At 61.4% G+C, this 13,958-nt stretch overlaps 1 protein-coding gene across 2 annotated transcripts; it reads left to right on the plus strand.

The window, feature by feature from the left end:
• The first annotated feature begins 4,699 nt into the window (after positions 1 to 4,699).
• Positions 4,700 to 13,306, plus strand: CARNS1 (carnosine synthase 1). 2 transcript variants are annotated; one of them, XM_047072145.1, is made up of 9 exons: positions 4,818 to 4,840; positions 6,104 to 6,377; positions 7,135 to 7,224; positions 7,475 to 7,962; positions 8,195 to 8,369; positions 8,459 to 8,544; positions 9,252 to 9,483; positions 9,576 to 9,856; positions 11,145 to 13,306. In XM_047072145.1, exons 1-9 carry the CDS (start codon positions 4,838 to 4,840, stop codon positions 12,369 to 12,371), a joined length of 2,856 nt encoding a protein of 951 aa, XP_046928101.1. In that variant the 5' UTR covers positions 4,818 to 4,837; the 3' UTR covers positions 12,372 to 13,306. The 2 variants fall into 2 exon arrangements, with proteins under 2 accessions (XP_046928100.1, XP_046928101.1); XM_047072144.1 differs by having other exon boundaries at positions 4,700 to 6,377.
• The last annotated feature ends 652 nt before the right edge of the window (positions 13,307 to 13,958 follow it).

Genomic DNA, 13,958 nt, shown 5'->3' on the forward strand with positions numbered 1-13,958 from the left:
CCCTATTCCTCCCCTCCCCCCCACCAGGCTGGTTCAGGACCCCCAAGGATGGGGGTACTCTAACCCAAGCCCGCCCCCCACCCATGGTCCTGGTCTGGTCCTCGGAGACAGCTGGGCAAGAACAAAAGCCTACTGTGCCAGGACAAAGGCCCCTTGCCCCCTTCCAAAGCCTTGACTGCACCCCCTCGGGACTGCCGCCATGGAAACTCCCTCCCACATTCGATAATTGCCCCTGTGGGTGCCTGGGGTGCCTGGGACACGAGCCATCGCCAGGACAACAGGGCCGGTTCCGATGCAGGCTGTGTCCCTACAGTGCCCATTCCCGGGTGCCCTGCCTCCCTGGAGGCCCGCCCCTGCAGGGTGGAGGGTGGAGAGTGGAGGGTGGAGGGTGGCAGGGCATGGTGGGACTCTGGAGTACTGGGACAAAGCATCTGGACACTTACTTAGATGGTGGAGTATTCAATCTGTTCCCCCCAATGGCTGTGCTGGAACACCGGCCTGGCCACTGGTCAGACCCCTGATTTGGAATGTTCTGGTGACAGGGCCACCGGCTGTAGGCACGCACCTGCTCTTACATATGTTCATATAGCGCTTCTTATGTGCCTGGCCAGGCCCTGGCTCTGGGGCCAACCATCCTTCACCCAAGGAGCCTGTGGCCCGGAAGAGAGAACACAGAGGTCCGGATCCAGATCTGTGGAGTTTCCTGGGGGAAACCGAGGCTCAGAAAGCGAGGGAACTTGGCCAAGACCTCGCTGCCCATGGCAGACCCAAGGTTTATCCCTGCCTCCGTACCGGCAGCCATGAACCTGTCCCCCCTATAGCTGGGCACCCACCCAGCTCTGTCCTCCTGGGGATGTTTTCTCTCCTGCTCCCACCCACTCCCTAGCCCTGCCCCAGCCCCTTGGAATGTGGGGCAGCGGCTGGGCCCCTGTGAGTTAAAGAGAGCTTCCAGGGCCTTCCCTTCCTCCTCCCCACCCCACTAAAGTACCTGTCTGTAGCTTAACAATAACCTAGTCATCTGCAGTTCCCAGAATACTTTCTCAGAGCCCCCCCCCCCCCGCCACAGGTAGCACTGATAGCCTCAGTACAAAAGGGGGGGAGTGGAGGCTGGCAAAGCTGAGTGCCCAGCCCGAGATCACAGTGAGGAGCAGAGCCACTAGGGTACAGGGCTCAGTGAGTTCTAGGCACCTTAGGCTTAAGGCATAGAATGCGGTCTTCGTAGCAGATAGAGTGGGGGGATCTGCTCCTAGAGTCTGCTCGTAAACTCCCTACCCTCCATGGGCTCAGCTCCTCTGCTGGGAGAGTGGGGAAGCAGGAGAGCAGCAATCTCGGCCCTGGGCCCGGGGAATCTGTCGTGAGGCTGGGAGGGAGGCCATGGTGACAGTGGGTCCCACTGGCTAGAGACCCTAGGGGCAAATGGTCTCCGGCAGGACTCCTCCAGCTAGGGCTGAGTCACTGCGTTTTCTACTCGGGGAAGCATTTTGTGGGCAGGTGCCATTATCAACCATCTACGTGGGGAGCCCGAGCCAGGCGGGGTGTGGGGGGCGTCCAACCAGAAGAGAACTAGCTCCCTCCTCATGTAAACCCTTACCTGCGCACGTCGTCCTCACAAGACTATGCTAGCCGCTAGGACACCTGCACGCTACTTGGGAAAAGATCTGTCTCCTCCAGGCACATGCAGCTCCACGTGGCAGAGGGAAGGTCACCACTGAGCTGGGTACCTTTGTGCAGTGAGCAACCTGCACAACCACACTCAGTAAACCTGGCAGCCCCGGCTACTGACAAACCTGCTCGGAAGGGGGCTCAGGGAAGGCAAGCCATACTTCTGACAGCACTCAGCCCGCAGGGACTGAAGCTGGGATGGCCCCCGGCGATGTCCACTGGCCTGGGACGGCCCAAGGGACAGGAGTAGGGGCCAAGCAAAAAAGTGGAAGGGCAGGGGCGCCTGGCTGGCTCAGTCGGAAGAGCATGTGACTCTTGATCTCGGGGTCATGAGTTTGAGTTCCACATTGGGTGGAGAGATTACTTAAAAATAAACAAATAAACGGGGGCGCCTGGGTGGCTCAGTCTGTTGAGCGGCCGACTTCAGCTCGGGTCACGATCTCATGATTTGTGAGTTCGAGCCCCCATGTCGGGCTCGCTGCTGTCAGCGAGGAGCCTGCTTCAGATCTTCTGCCCCCCCCCACTCCTCCCCCACTTGCGTGCTGTCTCTCAAAATAACCGAACATTTGAAATAAACAAACTTACTCGTGGAAGGCAGTTGGATCCCCGCCATGGCCCCCATCTTGGGCCGCCACCCACCCCAGGGGTCCCCCATCCCCACACCATCCACCATCCGGAAGCCAAACTTGGGCTCCCCGCAGTCCCCACACAGGAAATGCCCTCTTACCCTCTGAGCCTCGCTTGCCTCATCTGTAAGCGGCAGAGACTCGTAACTGCCACCTCACAGGGTGAAGGGAGATACAGCACGCAAAGCCCTCCGCACAGCACAAAGTCAAGACACGCTACAGGGGGGAGCGCTTACCTTCTGCTAGGTGCCCCCTGCCCTGCCAAGCCTGGGCTAACGTTTGCATGCAGAGGCTGCATGGCTTGTGTTAAAAACAAGAGGCTCGGGGCGCCTGGGTGGCTCAGTCGACTTCAGCTCAGGTCCTGATCTCGCGGTCTGTGAGTTCGAGCCCCGCGTGGGGCCCTGTGCTGACAGCTCAGAGCCCGGAGCCTGCTTCAGGTTCTGTGTCTCCCTCTGTCTCTGCCCCTCCCCTGCTCACACTCTCTCTAAAAAATAAATAAACATTAAAAATTAAAAGCCAAAACAAAACAAAAAACCCCCAGAGGCTCAAAATGGAGATGCTTATGCTTAGCCCCACTTTGCCAAACCCAGTCTCAGCTCTCCCAGAAATGAATTTTTTTTTAATGTGTATTTATTTTTGAGAGAGACAACATGTGCACAAGCAGGGGAGAGGTCGGGGGGGCAGCACAGAGGATCCGAAAGCAGGCTCCACGCTGACAACCGAAAGCCGAGAGCCTGATGCGGGGCTCCACCTCGAGAACTGCGAGATCATAACCTGAGCCCAAGTCGGACACTTAACCGACTGAGCCCCCCCGGACGCCCCTCAGAAATGGATTCTTAAACCAGGATCGGGAATCACCCGTCAGCACTAGTTGGGCAATGTGCTTGATAGACTTCCGTTCCCTAAAGGAAAGTGATCTTACAAGAACCCACTTTTTTTTTGCCCAGTGCAACTTCTTTGCCCTTGCTCCCCTCTGCCCATAAGTCTTCCACTCTGCACAGCCTCTCAGAGCTCCTTTCTATCTGCTAGATGGGATGTTGCCAATTTATGCATCGTTGGATAAAGCCAATAGAATATTTAAAATTTCCTCGGTTGAGTTTCAGTTTTTAACTCTTGTTAACTGCCAAGGCTCGTGCTCCTTGGTGACATCCGTGCCCCACCCCTGCACCCACCAGTGGGATCACAGTGGAGCTCGGGCTTCTCGAGAAGTTCTTGAGGTGTTCTTCTGTGGGTGCTTGGGTGAGTGCACCTGGGCGTCATGTTGTTTGTTTTGGGGAGACTGGGTGTGACCGCTGGCGTCCAGCAGACTTGGGCGAGGCAGATCCTATACATCCCCCCCCCCACCGGTGCTCAGATCCACTGGGAACCCCACAGCTTGGGCACCCCCTTCCCTCTTGGCCCCCTGCAGGGCAGAGGGTACCCCAGGAAACTGGGACTGCCCCACTCGTGGGGTCTTCTTACTGATTGGTGCCTGCTCTGGCGGGGGCCAGGAGAGGTGAGACAGGAACCCCACAGATGTATGGGGACCCCTGCCTAACAGGGGCTTCTGAGACAGTCTGCCCTAGGCCAGAGTGCTCTGGCTGAGACACATTGCTGTGGGCTGGATGCGCTAGGGAGCCCAGGACTCTATCCAAGGGCAGGACTCCAGACTGTGTGCCCCGACTGCTCTCCTGGCCACCCCACCCCCAAAGGCCAAGGGCAGCCCGGCCACCGGTCTCTGCCCTCTCCGGCTTCTCCCTCTCCCTCCGCGCCTCCCTCCCCCTTTCTTCCATCCCTCCTTCATTCCCGGACTTTCTCTCCCTCTGTCCCTCTCTCGGCTCTCTCTGCCCCTGTCCCGGTTGTGCCTTCTCTTCCCCACAGCCTCGTGTCTGTGACCCTCTCTTCCGACCATCCCCGTCCGTTGGCACCTGGCCGGCTGTTCCACTTTGTCCGTCTCTCCCCGTCTCCACCCTGGAGCCCAGGTCTCGGGCTGGGTCGCGCGCGGCGGGGCGGTGGGGGGTGGGGTGCTGGCTGGGGCCCCGCGCCGCCCCCGCCCCGCACTGGGCACTCCCTCCCGGGGACTGCTATATAAAGCGGCGCCACCCGCTCCTGCCCTGCTGCCACCGCCGCCGCGCCGCCCGCCAAGCCCCGCCGCCGCCGCCGCCGCCGCCGCCGCCGCCGCCGCCGCCGCCCTCCAGGTACCCCGGCTCCTGCCCGCGCCCCGGGGAGAGCCAGGGAGCGGGGCTGCGGGGGCAGGGGCCTCGGGGACCCAGTTCGCCGCCCGCTGGAAGGGCCCAGGACCGCCTGGCTCAGCCCGCGATGTGTGAGCTCAGGGGTGCAGGATCCGTGGGGTCCCGGAGGCTGAAATCTCCCCGCCTCCTTGGGGTGGAGGTGGGGCAGCCTTGGATACCTGTTGTCAGGGACGGGGTGAGGGGGAGGCACCGCGGCGGCCACCTCTCTTCCCGTCTTAGGGGTTGGGCAGTGGGGTACAGACCCCGCTGCCCTGACTCCCGCCTTGGTCTCTCTCCCCTTGTCTCTGCCATTAGTCTGCCAGCCACCCCACCTGTAAGATGGTGAGTATCCTCCGGTCGTTCCCCCCCAAGGCCCAAGCCCCTGGCCAGAGGGAGGGCTCAGAGGGCAGAGTTTGGCATCCAACAGCCTAACCCTGGGGGCACCCCCGTGCAGACGACTGGGGCCTGCGACCAGCTGCACACACCCCTGCTGCCTCCCAGCTCTGTGTGCCAGGCGCTCCCCCATCAGCCCCGGGGATGGGCACTGTTGGTCCCCTTTGGCACGCACCCATTCATCCTGCAACACTTATTGTGCACGTACATCTGTGCACACCATTCTGGGGGTGGGGATGTATCAGTGAACACACAGTCTGGGCTCTCGGGGAGCACACCTTCCAAGAGAAGGCACGAGGCTCCAAATTTGGCACTGGTTAGCTCTGATTCAAGCCCAGGTCTCGGGCCCAGACCTGCCCTCCGGGGCCACAGCACGCGGTCTCCCCATGACTGTAGTCCAAGCCTCACTGGCATCCTGGGGTGGGACAGGGCAGATGCCAGGCCCCCACAGAGCCCAAAGGAACCTCACGAGGTAGCCCAGCCTGTCCCCCGGAGGACAGGCCCACCTGTGTCCCCCACTGTGTTCACACTGAGCCTCTGAGCGGCCTCCTGTGGGAGTCAGCCAGACTCAGAGAGGGGCAGGGGTGTAAAATTTCACCCAAAGAAAGCATTTCCATGACTCAGAACATCTGTAAAAAGGGCACCGGCTTTTTCCCCTGCCAATGCCTAGCACAGGGCTGGGCACACAGTAGGTCCTCAAGACCTACTTTGATGGCAGTGGACCGGATCCATCTACGTATTTAGGCCTCAGCAGAACTCTGTGATGGGAGGTTACGGACAAGCAGAGAGAAATGAGCGGCTCGAGAGTGATCGCTCGGCTCGTTTGTTCATTTCTTCTTCAGTCAACATTGGTCGAGGAGCTATGGCGTGCCACTGTTTTGTGCACCAGGACTGCCTTGATGAACAAACAGACCAAAACCTCTGGTCCTGTGAACCAAGCTAGGGCAGACCTTGGCGTGGGATGGGGGGCAGTGGTCCAGCCAGCAGCACGTTGCTTTCTACCCACCCCTCCCTCCCCGGGGCACTCCCACCTGCCTGCTCCTGGGGACGGGCCTTCATCCCCTAATCCGACTCCATCCTCTCCTGGTTCCTAGGACAGGGTCTGCCCCAAACATCACCCACGGTCAGGAGCGTGGCGGGCTTGTACCCTTGGGTGACTTAATGTGCCCCTTGCCCACTCTGCCCAAGACCCACCGCTTCTGCCCCTCTCAGCTCTCTCTGGATCCACTGGGTCCCGCGTGGGACTGCCCGCTGGCCTCCAAGGACCCGGAGGAAGAGGAGGGCCCATGGGGAGGAGGCGCTGGCCTGCCACCCCCAGGCTGCTTCTCTGGCTCCTGGCGCCATGACGTGGGCCTGGACTGCAAGGGCTCCCTCGAGGGAGCGGAGGCCCGGGCGTGGACCGTCTACCACTACAGCCTCCTCCAGAGCTGTCTGCAGCAAGCTGGCCTGCCGGAGACCCAGGACCGCAGCCAGGTGCCCCGCACAGGTATCCGAGGGCTCCGCGGAGGGGTGTATCCCTGGGAGGGGGAGGGAGGCACCCTCAGCCCGGCCTGCTTCCCATCCCTGTCAAGGTCAGCCCCTTCCCCCAGGCTCTGTCTGGATCTGAAGCCAGGGAAGCAAGGCCAGTAAACTTTGGGCAGGCAAGTATTGTTTCAAAGGGCATCTGGCACCAGTAAAGCAGAGATCCAGACTTCCCTCGTATCCCGGAAGACCCAGCCATGGGATTTGCAATCCATGTTCTGTGGAGCGAAACCTTCTATAGAAGTGCCTTGGGAGCTGCTAACAGCTGGGACTCAAGACTCCTCCCCTGCTTTATCTGTTTAATATACTAGATGGCCACAAAGGTTTTGTGTGGACAGAGGGGTTCACAGGTAGAAGACATGAAAATCACAGACTGGGCTCTCCTGGGGATCACACACTGGGAAACTGAGACATGGGGGCCCTGGGTCACAGAGAAAGTCAGTGTCAGAGCTCAGGCTAGAACCCAGGTCTCCGGTCACCCAGCCTCCAGTATCTTCCAGGCCAGCTGCAGAGAGAAGGGAGCCACCCTCATGGGGTGGGATGGGCAGGCAGCGCCCCTTCTCTCTCCAGTCTCTTCTCTGTCCTCTCTACTCTTCTCATCCCACTCTGGGAAGGACTTGGGGGCCTAAGAAGAGGGCAGGGCTATGGAACAGGGGAGGGTAGGCAGAAAGATATCGGGGGGAGCCTCTGTTGAGCTTGGCCACATTCTTCCCCCTCCCGAGGCTGCCCTGGTGCGGAGGTGACCTTATGCATTCTGGGATCCCCCAGCACCTTTCTGTCCGTGCTGCTGGAAGGAGGGGTCCAGAGCCCGGGTGAGTGTGTGCCCAAGTTCCCCCACCCCCTCCTGCAGAAAGGGCAGCCCTGCCCTGGCCCGGCCACATCCCAAAATACCCACTGACCCTGGCAACTGCCTGCATTCCACTGGGCCAGCTGCCATGCTCTGAGTGGGGGTGGGTTCTGGGAGCAGCTGCCCCCTACTACCCGGGGTCCCCCGGCTGGAGGTGGAGGGCTTGGGGGCATTAAGCCTTCCCTGGCCAGCAGCCGTCCTCCTTCTGCCCGCAGGAAACATGCTCCTTTGCCTGTCCCCTGCTTGGCTGATGAAGGTGCCAGCACCTGGGCAGCCGGGCGAGTCGGCCCTGCTGGTCTCCAAGGCCGTGAGCTTCTACCCGGGGGGCTTGACATTCCTGGATGACTTTGTCCCCCCACGCCGAGCCACCTACTTCCTGGCGGGCCTGGGGCTGGGACCTGGCCGGGGTCGAGAGGCGGCTGAACTTGCCCGTGACCTGACCTGCCCCACAGGAGCCTCAGCTGAGCTGGCCCGGCTGCTGGAAGACAGGCTGCTGACCAGGAGATTGCTGGCTCAGCAGGGTGGCGTGGCTGTGCCAGCTACCCTGGCTTTCACCTACAAGCCACCAGCACTGCTGCGGGTAGGGGATGCCAGCCCAGGACTACGGCTGGTGGAGCTGAGTGGCAAAGAGGGCCAGGAGACACTGGTGAAGGAGGAAGTAGAGGCCTTTCTGCACTCCGAGGCCTTGGGTGATGCCCTGCAGGTAACGGGTTCCTGCCTCCGAGGTCTGTGCAGATGCCAGCGGGATGGGACCCACGGATGGTTACCAAGTCCTGCTGGGAAGTTGTCCCCAACTTGGGGTCCTGCTGCTGGCCTATCTCTGTGGCGACCCCTTGCCTTCTTACTTCAGTTTACACATTGGATCCTACGTGTGAGCATCCCACCCCATACGTACGTGGGGTGCTAAGGAGGCCCCCCTCCCCTCCCTGTTGCAGGTGGCCGTGAAGCTCAGTGGCTGGCGCTGGCGGGGGCGGCAGGCACTGCGTCTGTACTCGCGAAAGGAGCTGGGCACAGTGGTCGACATGGTGCTGGCATTGCTGGAGAAACTGGAGGAGGAGGAGAGTGTCCTGGTGGAGGCTGTGTGCCCACCTGCCCGGCTGCCCTTCCCAGGTGAGAGCCACCTGCGCCAGCCAGGAGTGGGTGCCGGCTCAGCCTCCTGGCTGCTCTGTGCTGGGCTCAGGCTTCATGTCTTTCCCCAGGCAGTCCCCCACCTGGCCCTGAGCTGGCTGTGCGGATCTGTGCTGTGGTATGTCGGACACAGGGTGACAGGCCCTTGCTGAGCAAGGTGAGTGTGGCCCAGGTTCGGGTCCTGACCCTGCTGCCACAGCCCAGGCCAGCCCAACCCAGCCCAGCTCCAATGAGCTGCTGAGGGCCCCTGGGTAGAGAGAGGACAAAATCTTTGGGCGGAATCTTGGTGGTGTCCTGGAGGACTCCTGGGTCTGAAGCTTTTTCCCTCCCCTTCCTGCACCTTTCCTCCATCAGGAGCTCTGATACTCCATACTAGGCACCAGGGCCCAGGGCTGAATCCTATTCCCAAGGAGCTCTTGCCCACAGAAGGGGCTGACGGAGGGTCCCTGAACCTCCAGTGTCCAGGGCCTTTAGGAGGGGGCCTCCAAGCTGAGGAACTTAGGGCAGCTTGAGGACCCTCCGGGGAGCATAGCTCTGAGCCAAGCGGGGTGGCACGGGCCCCCGGGGCCCGCAGCAGCAAGTAGGCTTGGAGCCTTCAGGGAACAGAGACCCTAGCCGGGCCCGGAAGCCTGGGTAGACGCCCCTCAGGGTGTAAAGGACCAGATGGGCAGTGGCAGGAGAAAGTGGCTTGTGCAGCGTAAGTCACAAAGGAGGACTGGGGTACTTGAATGCGCAGTGAGAGGTCTGGCCTGGATCTCCGGGCACCGGGCACCGGGGTAGGAGTGCAGGGGCGGGGATGGGGGAGCAGTGTCAGTCCCGGGAGGGCTGCTCTCGGACCGACACCCCCAGCCACACCCTGCCCAGGTGGTGTGCAGTGTGGGCCGTGAGGACCGGCCTCTGCGGCACCGGAGCTCCTTGCCACAGACGCTGGAGGTGGCACTGGCCCGGTGCGGCCTGGGTGAGGCGACGCAGGTGGCGGTCGTGCGGCGGCGCGTCAAGGCAGCGGCCGAGGCCGCGCTGGCCGCCGTGCTGGCCCTGGAGGCCGGCCTGAGCGCTGAGCAGCGCGGCGGGCGCCGGGCCCGCACTGACTTCCTCGGTGAGCGCGGGCGGCCCGGGCCGGGGCCGGGGGCGGGGGTCGAGGCCGGAGGGCGCGCGGCGCTGAGCCCGCGTCCTCCCGCCCCGGCCCAGGCGTAGACTTCGCGCTGACTGTGGCAGACCGCGCGCTGACCCCCGTAGCCCTGGAGCTGAACGGCGGCCTGTGTCTGGAGGCGTGCGGTGCGCTCGAGGGGCTGTGGGCCGCGCAGCGCTCGCAGCCGGCGGCCCGGGAGGCCGCGGCCGCGCCGCTCGTGGAGACCATGCTGCGACGCTCGGCGCACTGCCTCATGGAGGGCAAGCAGCTGCTGCTGATCGGCGCGGGCGGCGTCAGCAAGAAGTTCGTGTGGGAGGCTGCGCGCGACTACGGGCTCAAGGTGGGCGGGGCCGGGCCTGCCCCCCGGGCCTCAGTGGAGGTGGAGGCGGTGCCCTGGGCGCGGGGGCGGGGCCAGCACCGCTAGGGGCGGAGCCTGAGCCGGGCGTGTCCGCTGGGGGCTTTAGAGCCCAGGAGTAGGGGTGGGGCCCACCGCCCCGCCCAAGATTAGAAGTCTAAACTTCTTGGCCCCCGGCCACGTTCTGCTCCAGCCGGGTGTAAGAGGTCCCCCGGGAGGGCATAGAGCCCTTCGGGGCAAAAAGAAACCAGCGTTGAAGGGCTGGAGTGGTGGGGGGAGGGGGTCATTCAGTGGTAGTATCAGAACCGGGACCCCGAATGCCAGGCTGAGGAGCCCGGCCCTATGCTGCAGGAAGGGCAGACCCTTCGAGGTTGGATTCCCGAGGGCGTGAGGAGAGTGCTGGGGAGCAGCTTACACATCGCGAATCAGATTCAGAGCAGTGGCCTCACATCACAGAATCCGGGGCCATGCAGGCGGCGCAGACATTCTTATCTGCACTGAACAGATAAAACAGAGGCCAAATGTCTAGGTTCTTTGCGGCCCTAATCTACCACAGTGGCTTCCTCTTCCCTCTTCTGCAGTACATCGCGCCCTAGGAAATTCTCCCCCCAGCCATTCCCACGTCTTTTCACTCCCTGCCTTGCACACGGTGTTCTCCACTTGGAATGTCCACTCCTCCCGTCGCCTAGTGTTACTGTGCAGACAGCCACCCTCCCCTCTCTTCTGCCCTGGTTACCCGCTGCTTTGTGTCTGTGTTCCCCCAGCGGGCAGTGAGATTTGGGGCACAGGGCCCCACTGGATTCCTTTGTGGGCACCCCCTGAGGGTCAGAACTCTTTGGGTGAATGATGGCCAAGAACATGATGCCCAAAGCCACCAGACCACCTGTCCCAAACCCTAACCCTGGTGGTTCCCCTACAAGCTCTGGTCAGAGTGAGAATGAGCCCAGCAGCCCTCTCTCTCTCTTTGCTCCAGCCCCTGCCCACTCAGATCACACCCTTTCCCTCCTGCCATCTTTCCTCTGGCTGATTCTTACTCAGCTCCCGACCGAAGTATTGCCTCCTTTGAGATGCCTTCCTTCCCCTTCAGGCTGGGTTAAGTGTGTTATCTCTGCACCTTCCGTTTAGTCAGTCATCAACAGATGTTTTTTTGAGCACTTAGAACCGGTGATTCCGTCGCCTCTGAGGGCCAGAACCACGTTCGCGGCCCCATCCTATCTCCCCAGCGTCCGGCAGAGGCTGACCTGGGTGTGTTGCCCTCTGGTGGTTTCTGCAGCTGCACCTAGTGGAGTCGGATCCCAACCACTTTGCATCCCAACTGGTGCAGACTTTCATCCACTTTGATGTGACAGAGCACCGCAGGGACGAAGAGAATGCGCGGCTGCTGGCGGAACTGGTGCGGGCACGTGGCCTGCAGCTCGATGGCTGCTTCTCCTACTGGGACGACTGCCTAGTACTCACGGCCTTGCTCTGCCAGGAGCTGGGTCTGCCCTGCAGCCCCCCGGCTGCCATGCGCCTGGCCAAGCAGAAGAGCTGCACCCAGCTGCACCTGTTGCGCTGCCACGGCCCACCCTGGCCCGCGCCCTCCCTCCATGCCGTGCCCTGCTGCCCGCTGGAGAGTGAGGCCGATGTGGAGAGGGCCGTCCACCAGGTGCCCCTGCCGGGTGTCATGAAGCTGGAGTTTGGGGCAGGCGCAGTGGGTGTGCGGCTGGTGGAGGACGCACCGCAGTGCCACGAACACTTTTCCCGGATCACCCGCGACCTGCAGGGTGAGGCCGACCACCCCGGCATCGGGCTGGGCTGGGGGAATGCCATGCTGCTGATGGAGTTCATCGAGGGCACCGAGCACGACGTGGATCTGGTGGTCTATGGTGGGCGACTGTTGGCCGCCTTCGTCTCCGACAATGGCCCCACGAGGCTGCCTGGCTTCACTGAGACGGCGGCCTGCATGCCCACTGGGCTGGCACCGGAGCAGGAGGCACAGCTGGTGCAGGCGGCCTTCCGCTGTTGCCTGGGCTGCGGGCTGCTGGATGGGGTCTTCAACGTGGAGCTCAAGCTCACCAGGGCCGGGCCGAAACTCATCGAGATCAACCCTCGGATGGGTGGCTTCTACCTGAGAGACTGGATCCTGGAGCTCTATGGTGTGGACCTGCTGCTGGCTGCAGCTATGGTGGCCTGTGGCCTGCGGCCTGCCTTGCCCAGCCACCCACGCGCCCGTGGCCACCTGGTGGGCGTCATGTGCCTGGCTTCCCAGCACCTTCAGACGCTGAGTTCCACCGCCAGCCGTGAGACCCTGCAGGCTCTTCATGACCAAGGCCTGCTGCGCTTCAATCTGCTGGAGGAGGTCCTGGTGCCTGGTGACTACGAGGAGCCCTACTGCAGTGTGGCTTGTGCCGGGCCCAGCCTGGCTGAGGCTCGTCTCCGCCTGCTGGGCCTCTGCCAGGGTCTGGGCATCGATGGGCCCCACTACCCTGTTGCCCACTTCCTGTCCCACTTCAAATAGTGCCTCTCTTCCTATAGCCCTGCCCCAGTTCTGGCCTGGCTCACCCGGAGGCCTCAGGTCTGTTCCAGAGTGGCAGGGCCATTTGACATTAAGGCATCCTGGCTTGAGGGCCACAAAAGAAAGTATCCTGGGGGGGCCGCTGGCCCCTTTTGCTGTTAGTCCAGCCCAAAGGCCCCAATCCTGTCCCAAGACTCTAGCCGTGGAGAAGCAACAGCAGCTGCACACACACACACACACACCTGCCCCAGGGAGGTGAGAGAGGCCCAAACTTAGCCCATCCTTGTCATCCCTCCAGGTCTGCCTGCCTCTCTTCCTGCAGCCTACAGGAAGACAGACGCTGGCTGGCCCCTGGCCTTGGACAAATCCTATGAAAACCTGAGACTAAACCCTGTCCTCTTCCTCTCACCCCTCATTTAGCAAATTCCAGGATCTCTCTAGAGCCTGCTGACAACTTTCGGCAGTGCCCGGCCTGCCTCATTTGGCCTCAGCGGTAGAAGCAGGTGGCCTGGGGTCAGCAGTAACCATCTCCTCTCCAGGCAGGCATTACCGCCCCATTCTACAGATGAGGAAACAGGCCCAGGGAGGAACAACCATTGCCTCAAGGTCATACCACAGTAGATAGAGGATCAAGGGACGAGATACAAGATTCAGGTTTCCACTTCTGCTAAGCCTCATGTGCCCACTCAGCTTCTAAACCCCACTCACCTCCCCGCCCTCACTCGTATGTGGCCTTAAGACGAGCGAACGCCTTCTCCCATGCAGCATGCACCTTCTCCACCAAGCTTTGGTGCTTTGGCCTCTGGCATAACTAGCATTGGCAGAGGAGAGTCTACACTCCCTTCCTAATTCAGGGGAGGCTGTTTTAATAACTCTGCCTCTGTACAGCACAGGAGCTGTGGCCAGCTCCACAAGCATCCCTCCCCAAATAAAGGCTTCTAGACTAATGAAGTATCTGGTATCTGGTTCTTGTGACTTGGACAACACCTCTCAGGTTCAGCTAGATGGGAGGTGGGGAAGGGAGGAGGGAGAGGTGGCTACGGGATACCTGTAGCATCTGGAGCGAAGGATAAAACACCACACCGGCCGGGCCTCTGGGTTGACCATGAGCGGGGGGGCCTGCCATGGTCACCCACAACGGGACCCAAACCTGAGAGTCTGTGGAGGGTGGGATTTCAACAGAGGGCCACATCCAACCAGATAAAACCTCCTCCAGCCTGGAGACTCCTGAGTTCTGTCCATCTGAGTTCACATCTCACCTCCCCATCCACCTGGAATGCACATCCGGACAGCCTCCAGCAATCAGACCTCCAGCAATCCAGGACCTGGTGTGGCCCAAATTCACGTCCCATCCCCCCATTCCCCCCCCCCCCCCCGCCCAGAACCCCAACAAGAATCCATGCCCAAATCTAAAGTCACAGACCCAGTTTGGTGTATTCATTCATTCATTCATTCATTCATTCTTTTAACCAAGTTTTATTAAGCACCTATTCTGTACCAGTAGCAAAATTAAGAAATGTACTTAAATTGGCATGGGAGCAAACTTCAACACAAGCCCGTATTTACGGGTGGATCAATGAGACCCAAATC

The sequence above is a fragment of the Lynx rufus genome, unplaced genomic scaffold (genome assembly GCF_022079265.1).
Source record: "Lynx rufus isolate CCGP_SWC_20201006 ecotype Redwood Valley unplaced genomic scaffold, mLynRuf1.p SCAF_9, whole genome shotgun sequence".
Lineage (NCBI taxonomy): Eukaryota > Metazoa > Chordata > Mammalia > Carnivora > Felidae > Lynx > Lynx rufus.